The sequence below is a fragment of the Herpailurus yagouaroundi genome, unplaced genomic scaffold (genome assembly GCF_014898765.1).
Source record: "Herpailurus yagouaroundi ecotype Mexico unplaced genomic scaffold, PumYag 28, whole genome shotgun sequence".
In the NCBI taxonomy this organism is placed as follows: Eukaryota; Metazoa; Chordata; class Mammalia; order Carnivora; family Felidae; genus Herpailurus; species Herpailurus yagouaroundi.
The window spans coordinates 1,632,586-1,650,968 of NW_024412376.1; the positions used below are offsets into that span (position 1 = coordinate 1,632,586).

General features: G+C 36.5%; 1 protein-coding gene across 1 annotated transcript in view; it reads right to left on the bottom strand.

Annotated features, from left to right (window-relative positions):
• Positions 1–18,383, bottom strand: part of FNTA (farnesyltransferase, CAAX box, subunit alpha) — a 30,399-nt gene that overhangs the window by 11,479 nt on the left and 537 nt on the right. Inside the window, exons 2-4 of the mRNA XM_040444864.1 lie at positions 16,555–16,640; positions 5,207–5,321; positions 1,490–1,594 (exon numbers count right to left, since the gene is read on the bottom strand). Of these exons, the coding sequence (XP_040300798.1) occupies positions 1,490–1,594; positions 5,207–5,321; positions 16,555–16,640 (306 nt within the window). The remainder of the gene's footprint in view (positions 1–1,489; positions 1,595–5,206; positions 5,322–16,554; positions 16,641–18,383) is intronic.

Genomic DNA, 18,383 nt, shown 5'->3' on the forward strand with positions numbered 1-18,383 from the left:
AGTGTGAAGCCTGCTTGGGATTCTCTCTTTCCTTCTATCCCTCTCCCCTGCTTGCATTCTCTCTCTCTAAAAAACTAAATAAAAATATAAAAGTGAGTAGGAGTGACAGGGAAAAGGAAAAAGATTTAATGCTTAATAAATGACTTATTTGCATGCATGGAAAATTTAAAATCTCATCTTATAGGGGTGCCTAGGTGACTCAGTCGGCTGAGCATCTGAATCAATTAGGCTCAAGTTATGATCTCACAGTTCATGGTCTGAACCTCGCATCCAGCTCTGTACTGGCAGTGTCGAGCCTGCTTGGGATTTTTCTTTCTCTGTCCCTCCCCAACTCACACTCTCTCCCTCTCTCAAAATAAACATTTAAAAAAAATAATTTAAAAAAATAAATAAAAATTCATCTTACAGAATATCAAGAAGGCAAGATACTACCCAAGAGGAAAATTCAAGAGGTAAAGGCTTTTAAATTTATTTCAGAAAAATTCCAATACAGTGAACACTAGTAATTTATTTTTCTAGATTCCTACTATTTTGTAATTTAGAAAAAACTTAAGAATTAGGTCCTGGGGTGCCTGGGTGGCTCAGCTGGTTAAGCATTTGACTTTAGCTCAAGTCATGATCTTGCAGTTTGTGAGTTCAAGCCCCGCATCAAAATTCCAGAGTCTGCTTTGGATTCTCTCTCTCTCTGCCCTTCCCCTGCTCGCACTCTCTCTCTCTCAAAAATAAATAAATAAACCTTAAACAAAAAAAAAGAAATCCTTCCGCATGAAAGTTGAACTTTCACCACTACCTCCTCCTCCATCTTCACAATAACAGCAACCACAGTGGCTTTAATTCAAGGGGTGCTCAGTATACGATGGGTACTGTTCAAACTCTATTTCTTTTCTATTTGCTCTCTGTCCTCCTGCTCCAAAATGCCTCTCTTTTTTCTCATTGTATTCTATTCCCCTCGCCCATAATAATCCCTATGGTTTTGTCCATGCTAACTTAGGGCTTAGTTTCTACAACAAATATACTCTGTAAAACACTGTGGTTTTCACACTGCACTGTGAAATAACTGGCTGTATTATTTGCTTTCCTTGTTAAACTGTGTGGTTCACCTTTGTATCCCCAGCATCAATATAAATTTTTTGAATACATAAACGAATGAAAGATCAAAATACCAGTCAAGTCATTTTATAACACACAGGATAGAAATCATTTTTTCAGATTCTTCACTCAAAAATTTTCTAGCAGTATTATATACTAATGTCAAAATTTTAAATAATAATAGCAGTACACACACTTGAGTGTTAACTAAATGTTAGGTACCACTTTAAGCACTAAACATAAAATTATCTCATTTAATTCTCTTAAAAACCCTATGAGACAGGTAATATTAGCTCCAATGCAAAGTACTTAAATTATAAAGAAATAAATTCCCTATAATCTCATCACTGGGAAGGTAATATTAGCATAGTGACATGTTTCCTTCCTATTTTCATCTTACCAAACTTGGTAGTTTTTGGGCTGTTCCTCAATTATTGCAGTGATATAGTTCATTTCCTCGTGTAGATCCTTTTGAAGTGACTTTAAGAGAACTCTCCGAAAATGCCTGTAGCAAACATTAAGCATTGTTTCATTACTCCACATAAACTGACTAGCCACAGGATCAGATAAAGCTTTAACAATACAGTTAGACATGCTTCTTTTTTTGGTAGGTATTCCATATAACCAATAATTTAGCAATGGAGCTGCATGGGGTTGTCCCAACTCCTACAACTATCTGGTGATTGGAAGAATCAGCATTTTGAACTAAAACTGGTGAGAGGCAACAAATGATTTTTTTCAGTTAACTAATGATTATTTTCAGTTAACACGGTTACCACTATTCTATTGCAGGCAAATCAAAGACATCTCTTTACCTATAATATTTCCCTACATGATACAGCTTATTTGTTTAGATATATTATTCATATAATTAATTCCATTGCAAACATCAGCATATATTGTATTTTTAGAGCCACCACAAATATCCTACTTATAAATGAAACACGTTTCTCTTTAATTTCTTCATAGGTAGAATCAAATCATTAAAAAAAAAAAACTTTTCTCTAAAGACATGATTATTAGTTCTGGTCTATTTTTAATTCAAAATTTCCAACTCAACATATACTAAAAGAAAAACAGCTGCTTTGAAAGTTATCTTTTAAAATGAAATGCTAAATAGGACTATAACAGTATTTCTCTATTATTATTAAAGAAAATTAGGCTTCATAAAGCATGGACATAAGCATCTTAGTTTACATGGGTAAAGTTATCAGATGTACTGCCTTTTAAAAAAACAGCAAATAAACTTAGGAGATTTTTAAATGCATTCTAAGTTACTTTGTGTTATGTACAGTCAGGAATTTCTTAAAAGATAAGAAAGTGCATATTAGACGCGATTCATTCCAAAATGATGGAATATCATACTAAGAATCCCAGTGAACAAGGTAGATTAAGTAAATAAGTTTATCCTCCTACCCTAATAAAACCCCATAAAATGATAGTAAAGGAATGAAAACAGTATAAATCCACAGGACAAAGAGAATTAGGGACAAGGGGATACCACAGCAATTGGGAAAGGTCAGAATTATGGAAAATGGTAAGCTGACAGGTAAGTTTTAACTGACTTTGAAAAACAGAAAGTGCTAAAAACCTAACTGTCAACAGAGGGAAAAAGGTTTAGAAATCAGAGGTGTCAGGTATTCCCAAAACCAGGAATCAAGGATGGGGCTGGAAACAGTATAAAATCTGGAAATAACCCTTAACAGCCAAGACCCCTCCCCCAACCTTGAGCACAGAAGTGACAACATCTACTAAGTTGGTATGAGATAAACAAAAAAAAATATGTGTATGTCTCTGCCCCTGGTTCCTGGCACAGAGTTCCTGAACATTTAAAAATTCCTAAGTGATGAGTGTACTAGAAGCATCCTATTGAGGCAACTCTGGGTGGGGTGCTTAGGTGGCTCCTAGTCACCAGGAAGACCAAACCTTGGAATTATCAGCCCCACCTCCCACTGTCTGGATAGAGTAGAAGGGCTAGAAATAGAGTTAAATGACCATGCTTATATGAGGGAACCTCTATAAAATCCCAATACTAGGGGGTTTGAAGAGCTTCTAGGTGGGTGAACACATTCATGTTCTAGGAAGGACATACCCTCCACAAGGACAAAAGATCCTCAGCTTGGGACCCTCCCAGACCTTGCCCTATGTATCTGTTCATCTGGCTGTTCATCTGTATCTTTTATCACATCCTTTAATAAACTGTTAAACATAAGTAACTGTTTTCCTGAGTTCTATGAGCCACTGTAGCAAATTAACTGAACCCTAAGAAGGGGTCATGGGAACCTCTGATTTATAGCCCATCAATTAGAAGCATAGGTGACAAATGGACTTGCACTAAGTATCTGAAATAGGGGGCAGTCTTGTGGGACTGAGCCCTTAAACCTGGGGGATCTGATGCTATCTGAATCTCAGGTATGTACACAATGTCAGGTAGACAATGTCAGAACTGAGTTAAATTGTAGGATACACAACTGGTATCAGAGAAAATTGCTTGGTAGGGGAAACACCCATAGCCATTGTTGACTAGAAATGTCAGAAGTGAAGGGTTTTGTGTGAATGTAAAGGAGACACACAGGAGAAGAAACCATGTTTTGTTTCGTTTTTTTAAACCTGGCAAGACATAAGTCGCTTTATTCTCTGGAAAAATCTGAAGCAGAAAGGAATAACAGACACAGAGGAATATAGGGTGAGGAAAAGGAATATAGGGTGAAACAAGGAAACGTAAAATGTTGATATACTAAACATCTGAGAACCCCCACCCAACCCATCTTCCCCTGCCTGACCCCCAGAACTGTGGCAGCCAAACACATACTCCTGAGGCAATAACCAGACGACTCTTCTCTGGAGGAACAAACTAGCCACAAGAAAAGATGGAGAACTGCTGACATGTAAAGATTTCACACAAAACAGCCACATCTCCACTCACTAACCTCACAGTGAAGCCCGCCCGTCGACAAGTCCTGCCACACACAGAGCTTCCAATCAGGATTTGTCCTGCCTCCATTATAAGTTTGAAAGGAGAGTCAAGGATTTGAAAAAAATATTTACATGAAAGAAAGAGACCAAAACAAACACAAAAAAACGAAAATATGTCACACATCAATGAAAAGATAAGATGCTATTAAAAAAAATTCAGAGAACAAAAAAGAGCTTTTGGATATTAAGAAATTTTTGAGCACAGACACAGTCAGAAGACAATGTTGAAGAAATATCACAAATGTAAATGAAAAGACAAAGAAATGAAAATAAGAAAAATCAATAAAAAAGATACCACATGTGACTTAAAAAAACATTCCAGAAAGAGAAAACAGAGGAAAGAGAGAGGGAATTATCAAACGAACATAGAAAAAAAATTCCCTGGACCTACTAAAAAGGTTTAAACGTGAAGTAATGAGTCTTCTCAACAGAGGCTAAAGGAAATAGAAAAACATCTTTAAAATTCTGAAGGAAAATATTTCTAATCTAGAATTCTACTAATAAAATCGAGAAGAGCCTCTATTAAGACACTTTTCAATGTACAAAATCTCAAAAATGTTTTTCTACACATCCTTTTACAAGTTCTATTCAAGAATGTGGCAGTAAAATGAGAGTAAATCAATAAAGAGAAGGAGGGTCAGGTCTGGAAATGGGATCATGAACGCACGAAAGAGCTGAAGACTAGATGTACAGTGCCCAAACTAGATGTACAGGTGAAGAAGCAAAAAAGGAGCTGAAGGATTACCTGTGGTGTTCAGCAGAAATGACACATTTTATACATATCAGAGCACATGGGAGACAAACTACTTACTGGCACAAAGAAAATGAAACTAAACAAAAAAAAGCAATCTGTTAAAAGGAATACTGTGAAATACTATAAAATGTGGGTCAGCATATTTAGAATATACAGGTTAGCTTAAGAAAAAACAGCCAAGAGTTCTTGCCTCTGGGGAGTGGGACCCTGGTAGTGAGAAGGACGGGGGCAGAGGATGTCATTTTTCATTCAGTCTCTGACTTTTAAACTCACAGCATGAATTATTATTTTGATAACAACTGAAGGTTAGTTAAGGAAAAAAAAGAGCCATCTGAACTAAAACATGAGACATTTACATGGGAAATATTAATGATGAGTTTTACTTACCACACTGTATAATTTGCTGCATTTAACTCAATAGCATCTCTGGTTAGTTTAAAAGCTCGTTCACTTCTTTCATCACGCTGCAGAACAGCCCGGAAATAATCATAAACATCTCTAACTGGGGAGAGAGCACACCGTTGCATTAGGACTATCTTTCTTGTTTAAACTTAGCACTATAATACAAAATGCTATTCTATCTTATGAGGAAAGACACTGCATGTGTATCATTTATAACAATAAACAAAAGAAAGTCAAATGACTATGTGAATGCCACCTTGAGAATGCTTTAGTGTCACAGCCATAATATATGTGTAACTGTGCCTCCTGCTCGTGTGTATGTACAGGGGTTAATGCCAGACTCCAAATCTCCAAAAGACCTAATGCATTGAAGTAAAATTAAAGTGCATATATTCAAATATATTCAGTTACTACTTTTCTCACATTTTGTCAGTTTTATAAGTGAAAAAAGCAATGTACATGATAGTAGAAAATTCAAACAGTATAAAAAAGTTCACACTAAATTTGACTAAATTCCCAGTCCTTCTCCACAGAGGCAACCACTGTTAACTGATTCTACTGTAGCCTTCCAAATACATTCTATGGATATACAAATATATATTCTAAATCCATCCTCCCATTTTTTAATACAAATGATCACAGTGGGGAACATGGCTAGCTCTCTTGATCTTGGGGTTGCAGTTCGAGCCCAATGTTGGGTACAGAGATTACTTGAAAATAAAATCTTAAAAAAAATAAAAAAATAAATGAGATCACATCACACTCTATGTTCTGGGCCTTGCTTTTTTCATTCACACATTATTAAAGGTAGTGTAAAATTTACATATTCATTGAATCAATTGGAATTATTGTTCCAGTTCTAGGAAGTTTTCTTACAAATACACTCCCATACACATCCAAAGCATCCAAGGAAATTTACTGGAGTATTTGATTACATACATAAGAAAAATTTAAAAGGCTGGTCTGATGGTAATAGGTTAATGAGAACTTACTAAAGTTGGTATATAACCACCCACTGATAAATCTGACTGGCTTCAAAAAAAAAAAAAGGCAATGAAAATTGGAAACAAATAATCTTTCCATTAGTAAACAATGGGCTAAGTCCATTATGGCACAATCATACAACGACATACTATGCAGTCATTAGTAATGAGGCTGCGCTGGTACATACACGTACGGAATAACTGCTATGACTATTAGGTGAAAACAGAAGAAATGGAGCAGCATGCTACTCATTTAGTTAAAAATATATGCTTATTTATGGATACACTGAGGAACAGAGATGGGAAGACATAATATTCCATTACAAAGTTCACCATATGTTGGGGCGCCTGGGTGGCTCAGTCGGTTGGGCGTCCGACTTCGGCTCGGGTCATGATCTCGCGGTCCGTGAGTTCGAGCCCCGCGTCGGGCTCTGTGCTGACAGCTCAGAGCCTGGAGCCTGTTTCAGATTCTGTGTCTCCCTCTCTCTCTGACCCTCCCCCATTCATGCTCTGTCTCGCTCTGTCTCAAAAATAAATGAACATTAAAAACAAAACAAAACAAAAAAAAAAACAAAGTTCACCATATGCTGCAGAGCATTTCACTGTATGGTACTCAAATTCTATTTAACTCATCCCCTATCAATGAATATCTCATTCTTTTGCTGTCCTGAGTACCACTGTATGCTTTTGTGTGCATGTGCAAATTCAGCACATCTGTTAAGATAAATTCCTACAAGTAGAATTACTGCATCAAGGTGATGTGCACTGTTGATGCTCACAGGTATTGCAAAATTAAGCTCTAAAAAAGATCTGATCAATATATATATATTCCCTCCAAGAATGTATGAATAGCCTATTTTTTTCCATATCCTCACTAATATATTAAAACTTCTCATCTTCGCCAATCTCTTAACTGAAGAAACATAGACTTTGACAAATATTAACCTGATGTATTCCCATTTTCCACAAGAGAAACTGAGGCTGAGAGAGATCAACAAGTTCACAATGGGTCAGTGTATCTTGCAGACAGAAGTTAAACCCAAATCTAGACTGATGCCAAAGGCCATGCCACTAATCAAAATGAACTAGTAGATACTGCAGCTGAAATGCCCTCATAACATAGTTTGTGCTATGGCACAGAATAGATGATAGCCCAACACACGTTATTAAAAAAAAAAATGTGGTAAACACTCCCAAATACTTTTTTCCACAATTAAAAACGTATGTGGACATGCTATGCTATTTTTCTTAATACTGTATAATTTTCCAGCTACTGGTAATTCAAAAACTTTTAACAGATTATATATAAAAACCATATCTATATATCCTAGTTTGCCTAACCAGTCTGTTAATATTGGCAATGTGGATCATTTAAAATTTTGTTTTATAAAAATCACTGTTTTAAGCTTCCAATGACTTTTCACTAAAAATTTTTTTAAGTTACATATATAATGCATACGTGCACATACTGTTTCCTTAGACTAAAGCCCCCAAAGTGAAATTATCAGAGAAGAACATGAACAATTACAGATCTGGGGCACCTGGGTGGCTCAGTCAGTTAAGCATCTGACTTCAGCTCAGGTCATGATCTCACAGTCTGTGAGTTCAAGACCCACGTCAGGCTCTGTGCTGACAGCTCAGAGCCTGGAGCCTGCTTCGGATTCTGTCTCTCCCTCTCTCTGCCCCTCCCCTGCTCAGACTCTATCTCTCAAAAATAAAAAAATAGGGGTGCCTGGGTGGCTCAGTCAGTTAAGTGTCCGACTTCGGCTCAGGTCATGATCTTGGGATTTGTGGGTTCAAGCCTCCGTGTCGGACTCTGTGCTGACAGCTCAGAGCCTGGAGCATGCTTCAGATTCTTTGTCTCCCCCTCTCTTTTGGCTCCTTCCCCACTCGTGCTCTGTCTCACTCTCTCTCTCAAAAATAAATAAACTTAAAAAAAATTTTTTTTAATAATAAACATTTAAATATATTAAACAATTACAATATACATATATATATTAAATACATACTATATATGTATATTAAACAATTACAGCTCTTTACAAATTCTGAGACATGGGGTGCCTGGGTGGCTGTGTTGGTTAAGCATCCGACTCTTGGTTTCGGCTCAGGTCAGATCTCACAGTTCACAAGGGTTCAAGTGCTGCATCGGGCTCTGCACTGGCGGTTGGTGTGGACCCTGCTTGGGATTCTCTCTCTTCTTCTTCTCTCTGCCTCTCCCCTGATTGTGCTCTCTCTCTCAAAATAAATAAATATTGAAAAAAAAAAATTCTGAGACATAAAAAGGTTACCTACTTCTAAACACTATCCTTTTTTTTTTAAATCTTTTTTTTTACCGTTTATTTATTTTTGAGACAGAGAGAGACAGAGCATGAACAGGGGAGGGGCAGAGAGAGAGGGAGACACAGAATCGGAAACAGGCTCCAGGCTCTGAGCTGTCAGCACAGAGCCCAACGCGGGGCTCGAACCCACAGACCACGAGACCATGACCCGAGCTGAAGTCAGATGCTTAACTGACTGAGCTACCTAGGCACCCCTAAACACTATCCTTAAAAAGTTGAATTTAAATCATACCAGAATAAAATTTAGAAACATAAGTGGCAAATAACTATGAAATATTATACACTAAGAACCAAGCTCCCAAATAATTTTCAAGTTATAACAAAATGCTTATAACACATTAACTCTATATACAATGTATATATACATTATTTTATGTACACACATAATCTACACATATAAAACATACACACATGCACATATATGCAATATGAAACCAACTTTGCAGAAACATTCACAGATGAGTACAAGGCTATATACCAAATATTAACGGTGGTTCTTTTTTTAAAATGTCTATTTATTTTTGAGAGAGCATGTCAGTGTGCACAGGTGGGGCAGGGGCAGAGAGACAGAGAGACAGAAGATCCAAAGCGGGCTCTGTGCTGACAGCAGAGAGCCTGATGTGTGGCTTGAACTCATGAACCTCAAGATCATGACGTGAGCTGAAGTCAGAAGCTTAACTACTGAGCCATCCAGGTGCCCATCTTTTTTTTTTTTTAAACTGGTAACTTACTGTGTCATCAAGAACATTCTTTTTTTTTTTTTAAGTTTTTAAATTCCAGTTAGTTAACACACCGTATAATATTAATTTCAGGTGTACAATATGATGACTCAATACTTCCAGACATCAGCTAGTACTCATCACAAGTGTACTCCTTAATCCCCATCACCTACTTAACCTATCCCTTTACCCACCTCCCCTCTGGTAAACTGTCAGTTTGTTTTCTACAGTTAAGAGTCTGCTTCTTGGTTTGCCTCTCTTTTTTTTTTTTTCCTTTGCTCATTTGTTTCTTAAATACCAATTATGACTGAAATCATATGGTATCTTTCTCTGACTTAGTTTGCTTAGCATAATACTCTCTAGCTCCATCCATGTCATTGCAAATGTGGCTCAGTAATATTCTGTTGTGTATATTTACATCTTTTTCTTTATTCTTTTTAATGTTTATTTCTGAGAGAGCATGAGCAGGGAAGGGACAGAGAGAGAGGGAGAAAGAGAATCCAAAGCAGGCTCTGCACTATCAGCGCAAAGCCCAAGGTGGGGCTCGAACTCCTAAACTGTGAAATCATGACCTGAGCCAAAGTCGGATGCTTAACTGACTGAGCCACCCAGGTGCCCTTTACCACATCTTCTTTATCCACTCATCGATTGATGGGCACTTGGGCTGCTTCCACAATGTGACTATTGTAAATAATGCTGCGACAGACATCAGGATGCATGTAACCCTATGATTAGTATTTTGTATTCTCTGGATAAATACCTAGTAGTATGACCACTGGACTGTAGGGTGATTCTATTTTTAATTTTCTGAGGAACTTCCATGCTGTTTTCCAGAGTAGCTGTACTGGTTTGCATTCCCATCAACAGTGCAAGAAGGTTCCACTTGCTCCCCATCCTCGCCAACACCTGCTGTTTCTTGTGTTGATTTTAGCCATTCTGACTATTGTGAGGTGATATCTCATTATAGTTTTGATTTGCATTTCCCTGATAAGTGATATTGAGTATCTTTTCATGTGTCTGTTGGCCATTTGTTTGTCTTCTTTGAAAAAATCTCTACTTGTCTTCTGTCCATTTTTTAATGGATTATTCACTTTTTTGGTTTAGTTATTTATATATTTTGGATACTAACCCTGTATCAGACATGTCATTCGCAAATATTTCCTCCCATTCCATAGGTTGCCTTTTAATTTTATTGTTTCCTTCACTGTGCAGAAGCTTTGGATTTTGATAAAGTCCCAATAGTTTATTTTTGCCTTTGTTTCCCTTGCCTCAGGAGACATCTAAAAACAAGTTGCTACAGCCAATGTCAAAGAAATTATTGCCTATGTTCTAGGATTTTTATGGTTTCAGGTCTCACATGTAGGTCTATAATTCATTCTGAATTTATTTTTGTGAAGGGTGTAAGAAAGTAGTCATTTCATTCCTTCTCATGTAGCTGTCCAGTTTTCCCACCATTTGTTGAAGAGACAAGTCTTTTTCCCATTGGATATTCTTTCCTGCTTTGTTGAAGATTAATTTACCATACAACTGCAGATTCATTTCTGAGTTTTCTATTCTGTTCCACTGATCTGTGTGTCTGTTTTTTTTTTTTTTTTTTTTTTTTTTTTTAAGTAGGCTGCACGTCAAGGACGGAGCCAACACAGGGCTTGAACTCACTACCCTGAGATCAAGACCTGAGTTGAGATCAAGAGTCAGATGCTTACCTGACTGAGCCACACAGGTGCCCCAATCTGTGTGTCTACTGTTGTGCCAGTACCACACTATTTTGATTACAACAGCTTTGTAATAGAACTTGAAGTATGGAATTGTGATGCCTCCAGGTTTGCTTTTCTTTTTCATGACTGCTTTGGCTATTTGGCATCTTTTGTTGTTCCATACACACTTTAGGATTATTTTAGCTCTGTGAAAAATGCTGTTGGCATTTTGATAGGGATTACATTAAATATATAGATTGTTTTGGGTATTTGGGAAGAACAGACATTTTAACAATATTTGTTCTTCCAATCCATGGAATGTCTTTCCATTTCTTTGTGTCATCTTCAATTTCTTTCATCAGTGTTCTATAGTTTTTCAGAGTACAGGTCTTTCACCTCTTTGGTTATGTCTATTCCTAGGTATCTTATTGTTTTTGGTGCAATTGTAAATGGGAGTGATTCCTTAATTTCTCTTTCTGCAGCTTCATCACTGGTGTATTGTAATGCAATTTCTGTACATCGATTTTGTATCCTGTGACTTTGCTGAATTTGTTTATCAGTTCTAACAGTTTTTTGATGATCAGGTTTTCTATATATAGTATCATGGCATCCACAAATAGTGAAAGTTTTACTTCTTCCCTACCAATGTGGATGCCTTTTATTTCTTTTTGTTGTCTGTCGCTAGGACTTCCAGTACCATGTTGAATAGAAGTGGTGAGTGGACATCCCTGTTTTGTGCTTGACCATACAGGAAAAGCCCTGTTTTTCCACATTGAGGATGATACTAGGTATGGGTTTTTCATATATGGGCTTTATTATGTTCAGGTATGTTCCCTCCAAAACTACTTTGTTGAGGGTAACAGTGTTTTGTTTTGTTTTGAAGTTTATTCACTTATTCTAGAGACAGAAAAAGAAACAGAGAGTGCATGGGGGAGGGGCAGAGAGAGAGAATCCCAAGCAGGCTCTGCTCCACCAGTGCAGAGCCTGATGCAGGGCTCGAACTCACAAACCGTGAGATAATGACCTGTGCTGAAATCAAGAGTCGGATGCTTAACCGACTGAGAGCCCAACAGTGGTTCTTTCTTTCTGTTTTGTTTTTGTTTTTTTTTTAATGTTTATTTTTGAGAGAGAGAGAGAGAGAGTGTGAGTGGGGAGGGGCAGAGAGAGAGGGAGATACAGAATCCGAAGCAGGACCCAGGCTCTGAGCTGTCAGCACAGAGCCCAACACAGGGCTTGAACCCACAGAGGAGATCATGACCTGGGCTGAAGTCAGACGCTTAACCAACTGAGCCACCCAGGGGACCCAACAGTAGTTATTTCTTGATGATGAGACTCTTCTTTTGATTTTTAATACTCAAAATTTTCTACAATGAGCACGTTTTACTTTAAAAAACATTTCTAACTAGAAAGAATACATATTCCATGCAAACACTGTAAACAATATAAAAGTACATGAAGTTTCCCCCACTTCAATGCCACTCTCCAATGCACTGGATTTCTTTCAAGGGTACTGGTTGTTACCAGACATTTTTCTAAGCATATAAACATAGTTGTTTTTTTTTTAATTCTTCTTTTTAATTAAGTAATCTTTATGACCAACATGGGTCTTGAACTCATGACCCCATCAAGAGTCACATGCTCCATAGACTAAGCCAGCCAGGCACCCCAGTTACTTATTTTTAATGAAATTGTTATATTATTATTCACACTGCTTTTCATTTTGCCATTCTCCTCCTCAATTATATGTTCTTCCATATACACATCTACAACACTCTTTGTCCACTATTCATTCCATACAAAGGCCATGGCATAATTTACATACGAATGCCTTTTTGGGGGCAGAATTCTACAAGTAGAAATAGAATATTCAGCCTTACAACTATATATGCCAAACCGATAGGCTTATAAATGAATCTGGGGTTATATAAATAGAATTTTATACTCATTAGATTTTTTTTTCTGTAGTCTTCAATATTAAAGTATTCTCTAAACTAAAAATTACACATTTAAGGGGCACCTGGATGGTTCAGGTAGTTGAGCTCAGGTCATGATCTCACAGTTTGTGAGTTTGAACCCCACATCAGGTTTGCTACTGTCAGCACAGAGCCCACTTTGGATCCTCTGTCTCCTTCTCTCTCTGCCCCTCCCCCACTGGCACTCTGTATCTCAAAAATAAACATTAAAAAATATAAAATAAAAATTACATACTTAATATAATGTCCTATCCAAAGCTTCTAAAACTTACGTGGCTTTTTTCACTCAACACTGTTTCTGAGATCTGTCCATGTTATAAATAATCTAGATCCTGTTAATGGTTATCTAGTACTCAACTGTATGACAATGATACATTTTATTTATCCACTTTCCAAAACACACATATATAAGTGGCTTCCAAGATTATGCTTCCTCAAAAAATGTTACAGATTTAAATAAACCATATAGTACTTACTCTGAGCCAGAGAGGTTTTATTATTTTATGTGTATAACTTACTCAATAAAGTACTGGCCCTTGAATGACATGGGTTTGGACAGCACAGGTCTACTTATACACAGACTTTTTCAATAAATACAGTACTGCATTTTCTTTTATGAATTCTTTTTTAAGTAAACTATACCCCTACGTAAAGCTTGAACTCGTGACCCCTAGATCAAGAGTCACATGCTCTACAGACTGAGCCAGCTAGGCATCCCTCTTTATGATTTTCTTAATAACATTTTTTCTCTAGCATACTCTATTGTAAGAATACAGTATATAATACATTTAACGTACAAAATATGTGTTAGTCGACTATTTATGTTATTAAAGAAAGACTGCCAGCAACAGTAGGCTAGGCTTCTGAGGAGTCCAAAGTTATATGTGGATTTTCAACTGAGTTGGGGGGGGTCAGCACCCCTAACTCTCATGTATTCAAGAGTCAACTGCAGTTATTATTATCCTCATTTTACCTAGGAGGAAATAATGGTAAAGAGAGGTTAAATAATTTGTCCAAAGTTATAGAGCCAATAAAATGGTGAAGTTAGAATTTAAACCAGTTTGGGCATCTGGGTAGCTCAGTCAGTTAAGCATCTGACTTCAGCTCAGGTCACAATCTCACAGTTAGCGAGTTTGAGTCCCACTTCAGGTGAGCACGAGCCCTGCTTCCGATGAGCTTCTGCTATGCCTCTGGTGAACATAAGCAACCCCCCCACCCCCCCGCCGTGAGCTCCTTCCCTCTCTCTTTTCCTACCCCCACCTCTGCCCCTAGTGCAAGTGCAACTCTCTCTCTCTCCCCCCCTCACTCTCTCTGCCCTGGCTCACTTGTACCCTCTCTCTAAAAAAAAAAAAAAAAAAAAAAAAAAAAAAAAGAATTTTAAACCAGTTGTTCTGTCTCGAATGTTTGTGTTCTTAACCTCCTAGTACATCTTCTGATGTCCTATGTCAGAGTGTACCAGAATGTATCATTAGAAGCAATATTTCAAGGTTATGATATAAGCATTTTCCAGTTTTACTAGACAAACCAAACCCCAAAATGGCTAAACATGAAAATTATCATCTGAAATATATGCATCCATTCATATGTCCTAATACCTGATATCATAAGATAGTTTTAATTTTTTGCTTTTTAATGTGTGTTCGGGAAATAACATGCCCATTTTATTTTGTGTATCTTCCATTCCTAATGATAATGGACTTTTCCTCCTCTTTAAAAGCCAATGGAATTTGGGGCGCCTGGGTGGCTCAGTTGGTTAAGTGTCTGACGTCAGCTCAGGTAATGATCTCACAGTCTGTGAGTTCAAGCCCTGCACTGGGCTCTGTGCTGACAGCTCAGAGCCTGGAGCCTGCTTCGGATTCTGTGTCTGCCTCTCCCCTACTCATGCTCTGTCTCTCTCTGTCTCAAAATTAAGTAAAAACATTAAAAAAAAAATTCAAAGCCAACGAAATTTTCTCTTCTGTAAACTACCAGTTCATATACCCTTTGTCTATTTTTTTATTAAGTTGCCTATTTCCTTAACCTTTTGTAAGAATTCCTTACAAAGTTCTGAATATCAATTCTGTTTCATATGGTGTATCTTTTCCCATACTGCTGTTTCCCTTTTAACTTATTCAGGGTGTCTTCACTTGTACAGATTTTAAATTTTGATATATATACCTATCAATATTTGATTGACAACTCATATTTCTCTATCTTTTCCTTTGTAGTTTCTAATCATGATATATGTAAGAATTTTAAACGTTAATTTTTTCAGCCTGCAAAAAATGGTTTTATTAAATAATTTTTAACATAATGAGAAATGTATGATTGTATCAGTTTATTTTTCCAACATCTTTGTTAGTGACCTCATGAATCTGAAAAAGTTGTGGTTTTCACTTCTCTGATTACTAGTGAGGTTAACATTTCTTCACAGATCTCTTCTCACGAATTCTATCTTTGTATCATCTCTCTTCATCATGTGAAAGTTTTGCATTTATGCAGTTACATCTTCTGATCTTTTCCTCAATTCTAAGTTTTACATCTTGCCTAATAATACCTTCTTCACCAAAAGAACAAAAGATTATTCTTTTGTTTGCTCCTAGTATGTTTAGTCTTGTTTTAGAAGTTTAATTCATCTGTAATTTATTTCCAATTAAGACATGAAACAAGGATATAATTTTGCTTATATCCAAATGCATACACAACTGCTGCAAAACCAATCTGATTAATCCATCTTTTCATACAGTTATAAGATGTTCTTTTTATCAAATATTAAGTTCCCATCTATGCTCATCTATTTTTAGATTTCTTACCAAATCTATTTATTTCTGCACTAGTTCCACACGTTATTTTTAGTACTACATTTTCATATTTGATAGGTCAAACCTTCAGACCATTATTCTTGCTTTTCAAACATTTCTTGGCATTACTTCATAGTCAGAAAAGTACAATAAATGCTTTTCCTAAAAAAGGAATGATCTTGGATAACAGAGCTTTAACTGAAACATGTACATATATACACACACAGAAAAGGTATGAGGTTTGGGGTGGGGGGCAGAACTAATTTAAATCAGAATTATACACGCACACAAAAATACAAAACTAGCATTCCATTTTATTCATCTATCCTTTCTTAGAAGAACAACTAACAATTAACATTTGCATGACCTTCAATTTACAAAGCATTTTCATTCACATTCATTATGAAAGAATGATACTTTGTCAAAGAAAATAATCCACTCATTTTAATGTCAGTAAATGTATTCCAACTGAGCCTAGCACTTCACTGCTGAAATATATTTCAAAATGCGCGTTTCAGCAACCTAAGTTTATTCTACATAAAACAATAACTCATTTATGCTGTATCCTGTGTGCAGATTACACAGTAAATGAAAAGCATAACCATATTGTAGCTATTACATATTATAATGTATTATTCATTATTTATACTTAGGATATGTCCATTCTTTGGACAAAATGAAAGTTTTAACCATGAAAATGAATTATAAAAAACAGTATTAGCTTAAGTCATTTAAATCTTTATTAGACAAAAACCTGTCATCTACCTAGCCATATAGTTGTCAATTTCAACTCTGCTACTAAGTTTGACTTATAGACTTTTTCCTGATGAAAATAAACTTACATTTTTCACTATAAATGATCTGGACCACTGGATTGGGGCCATCATTCTGCGGCACTGGATCTATATCAGCCCATTCTGCTCTGTCCCTGAAATAAATATATTTTTTCAGTGATTGTATTCAAACACATAAGAAGAAAGAACAACTCTGGTGTTTTTAACAACAGCAACAATTACACTTGCATCCATATTAGTCAATTATGAATACATTAATGTAATTGTGGTTGGATTCTTCATTACCAAGTTTTGCCATTTTGCTTTACATATTAAACTTTTAAAGTAACATAAAGAAAAATGAAAATCTGTCACTGAAATTAATCAAACAATAGTTCCCAAATTTAAAGTTTTTATAGAAGTGGAAAAACATGTTTTTTTGCAGTAGGTACACAGTAGTTTTACCCTAGAAATCAATTCAGTTCATTGGTTTAATGAGACTTTTTGCAGTTAGTCAGCATTTATAAACATTGAATAACAATTTGCTAGGAACTCACATTTTAAAATCAAAGTAAACACTATTAGTTTACTGTATACTGCGAGGGGGTCCAGTTGGGTCTTTACAGAGCAGGCTCTGGAACCTGACAACTGTCTGATTTAGAATGTAGGCTCTACCACTTACCAGCTGTGTGACCTTGAGAAACTTACTTAATCTCTCTGGGCCTCAGTTTCTTCACTGATAAAATGGAGATGCTATCACTACCCAGCCTTAGAAGACTGTTTGGAGGACTAAATGAGATAACATGTTAAGCACTTAAATGTGTTTAACAGTAAGCACATGGCTAGTAAATATATTCTGTATATATACTAATATATATATAGTAAGTAATACATACAGTAAGCATTCACTGAAACCTACTTCTCATTATAAATGCTAAAAGAACATTTTAGCGGCACCAAAGGGTGCCTATAGATATTTCTGTACAAACTGCCCAAACTTGTCTTAACCACTCTTTTACTTATATTCTTTTCCTTCCACTCATCTTTTACTTCTCTATACTGATCAGCTACTGGCAGCAAAGATTCTGTGGCATCTACTCAATCTTGAAGTTGTGAAGTGAGACCTAGAGACTGGGGGAGTGGCACGAGAAAGGTAAGGCTATCATTTAGTCACTGAAAAACCAGACACAGCCAAGTGAAGCAGCTGAATATTTTACAATTCAGAGAGGAGGTGTGAGGATTATGGGGCTACCACAGCCAAATTAAATGAGTAAAACTCCAATAACAAAATCTGGATAGTGACTTTCACTCATTCATAAAACCAAGGCAAATAAGCTATCTAATGGGTTTACCTAGAACTGCATAAGAAAAAAAACAAGACAAAAGAAAAATAAGTCACAAGGATTTCTCCATTGTCTTTGCAAGTTCATTGCAGCTAGGGAACTGGCATTACCAGAAAGCAAAGAACTGACAGGGATGAGACTGGGGAGAAAAAGCAAGAAAGTTACAAAGTACCCTATACTGGCTACTGCACACCTCTTGTATTATGTAGGAGGTGATGTAGGGATGTATTACACAGCTTAAGAACAAATACCTTTTCAGTCTTATAGCCTAAACTCGGTGCCTCATGGTAGGCGCTAAAATATTAAAGAAAATGTTGAATGAAAATGTCCCAGACCTTAAAGACCTTACACTAGCTGTCTCCACTTTAACAGCGCAAACTTCTGGGAAGCCCTTACACCTTGTTTTTAAAGTGAGCAAATTCGGACCTTATTTATATTTAAATAATTATTTCCTGCCCGGCTATTAAACAGCACTCAAACCCTTCGGTACTCAGATTATCAGGCTAGCGTTGTGGGAGCATGCAAGAGAGCGGGATATTTCTTGAATTCCTGAAT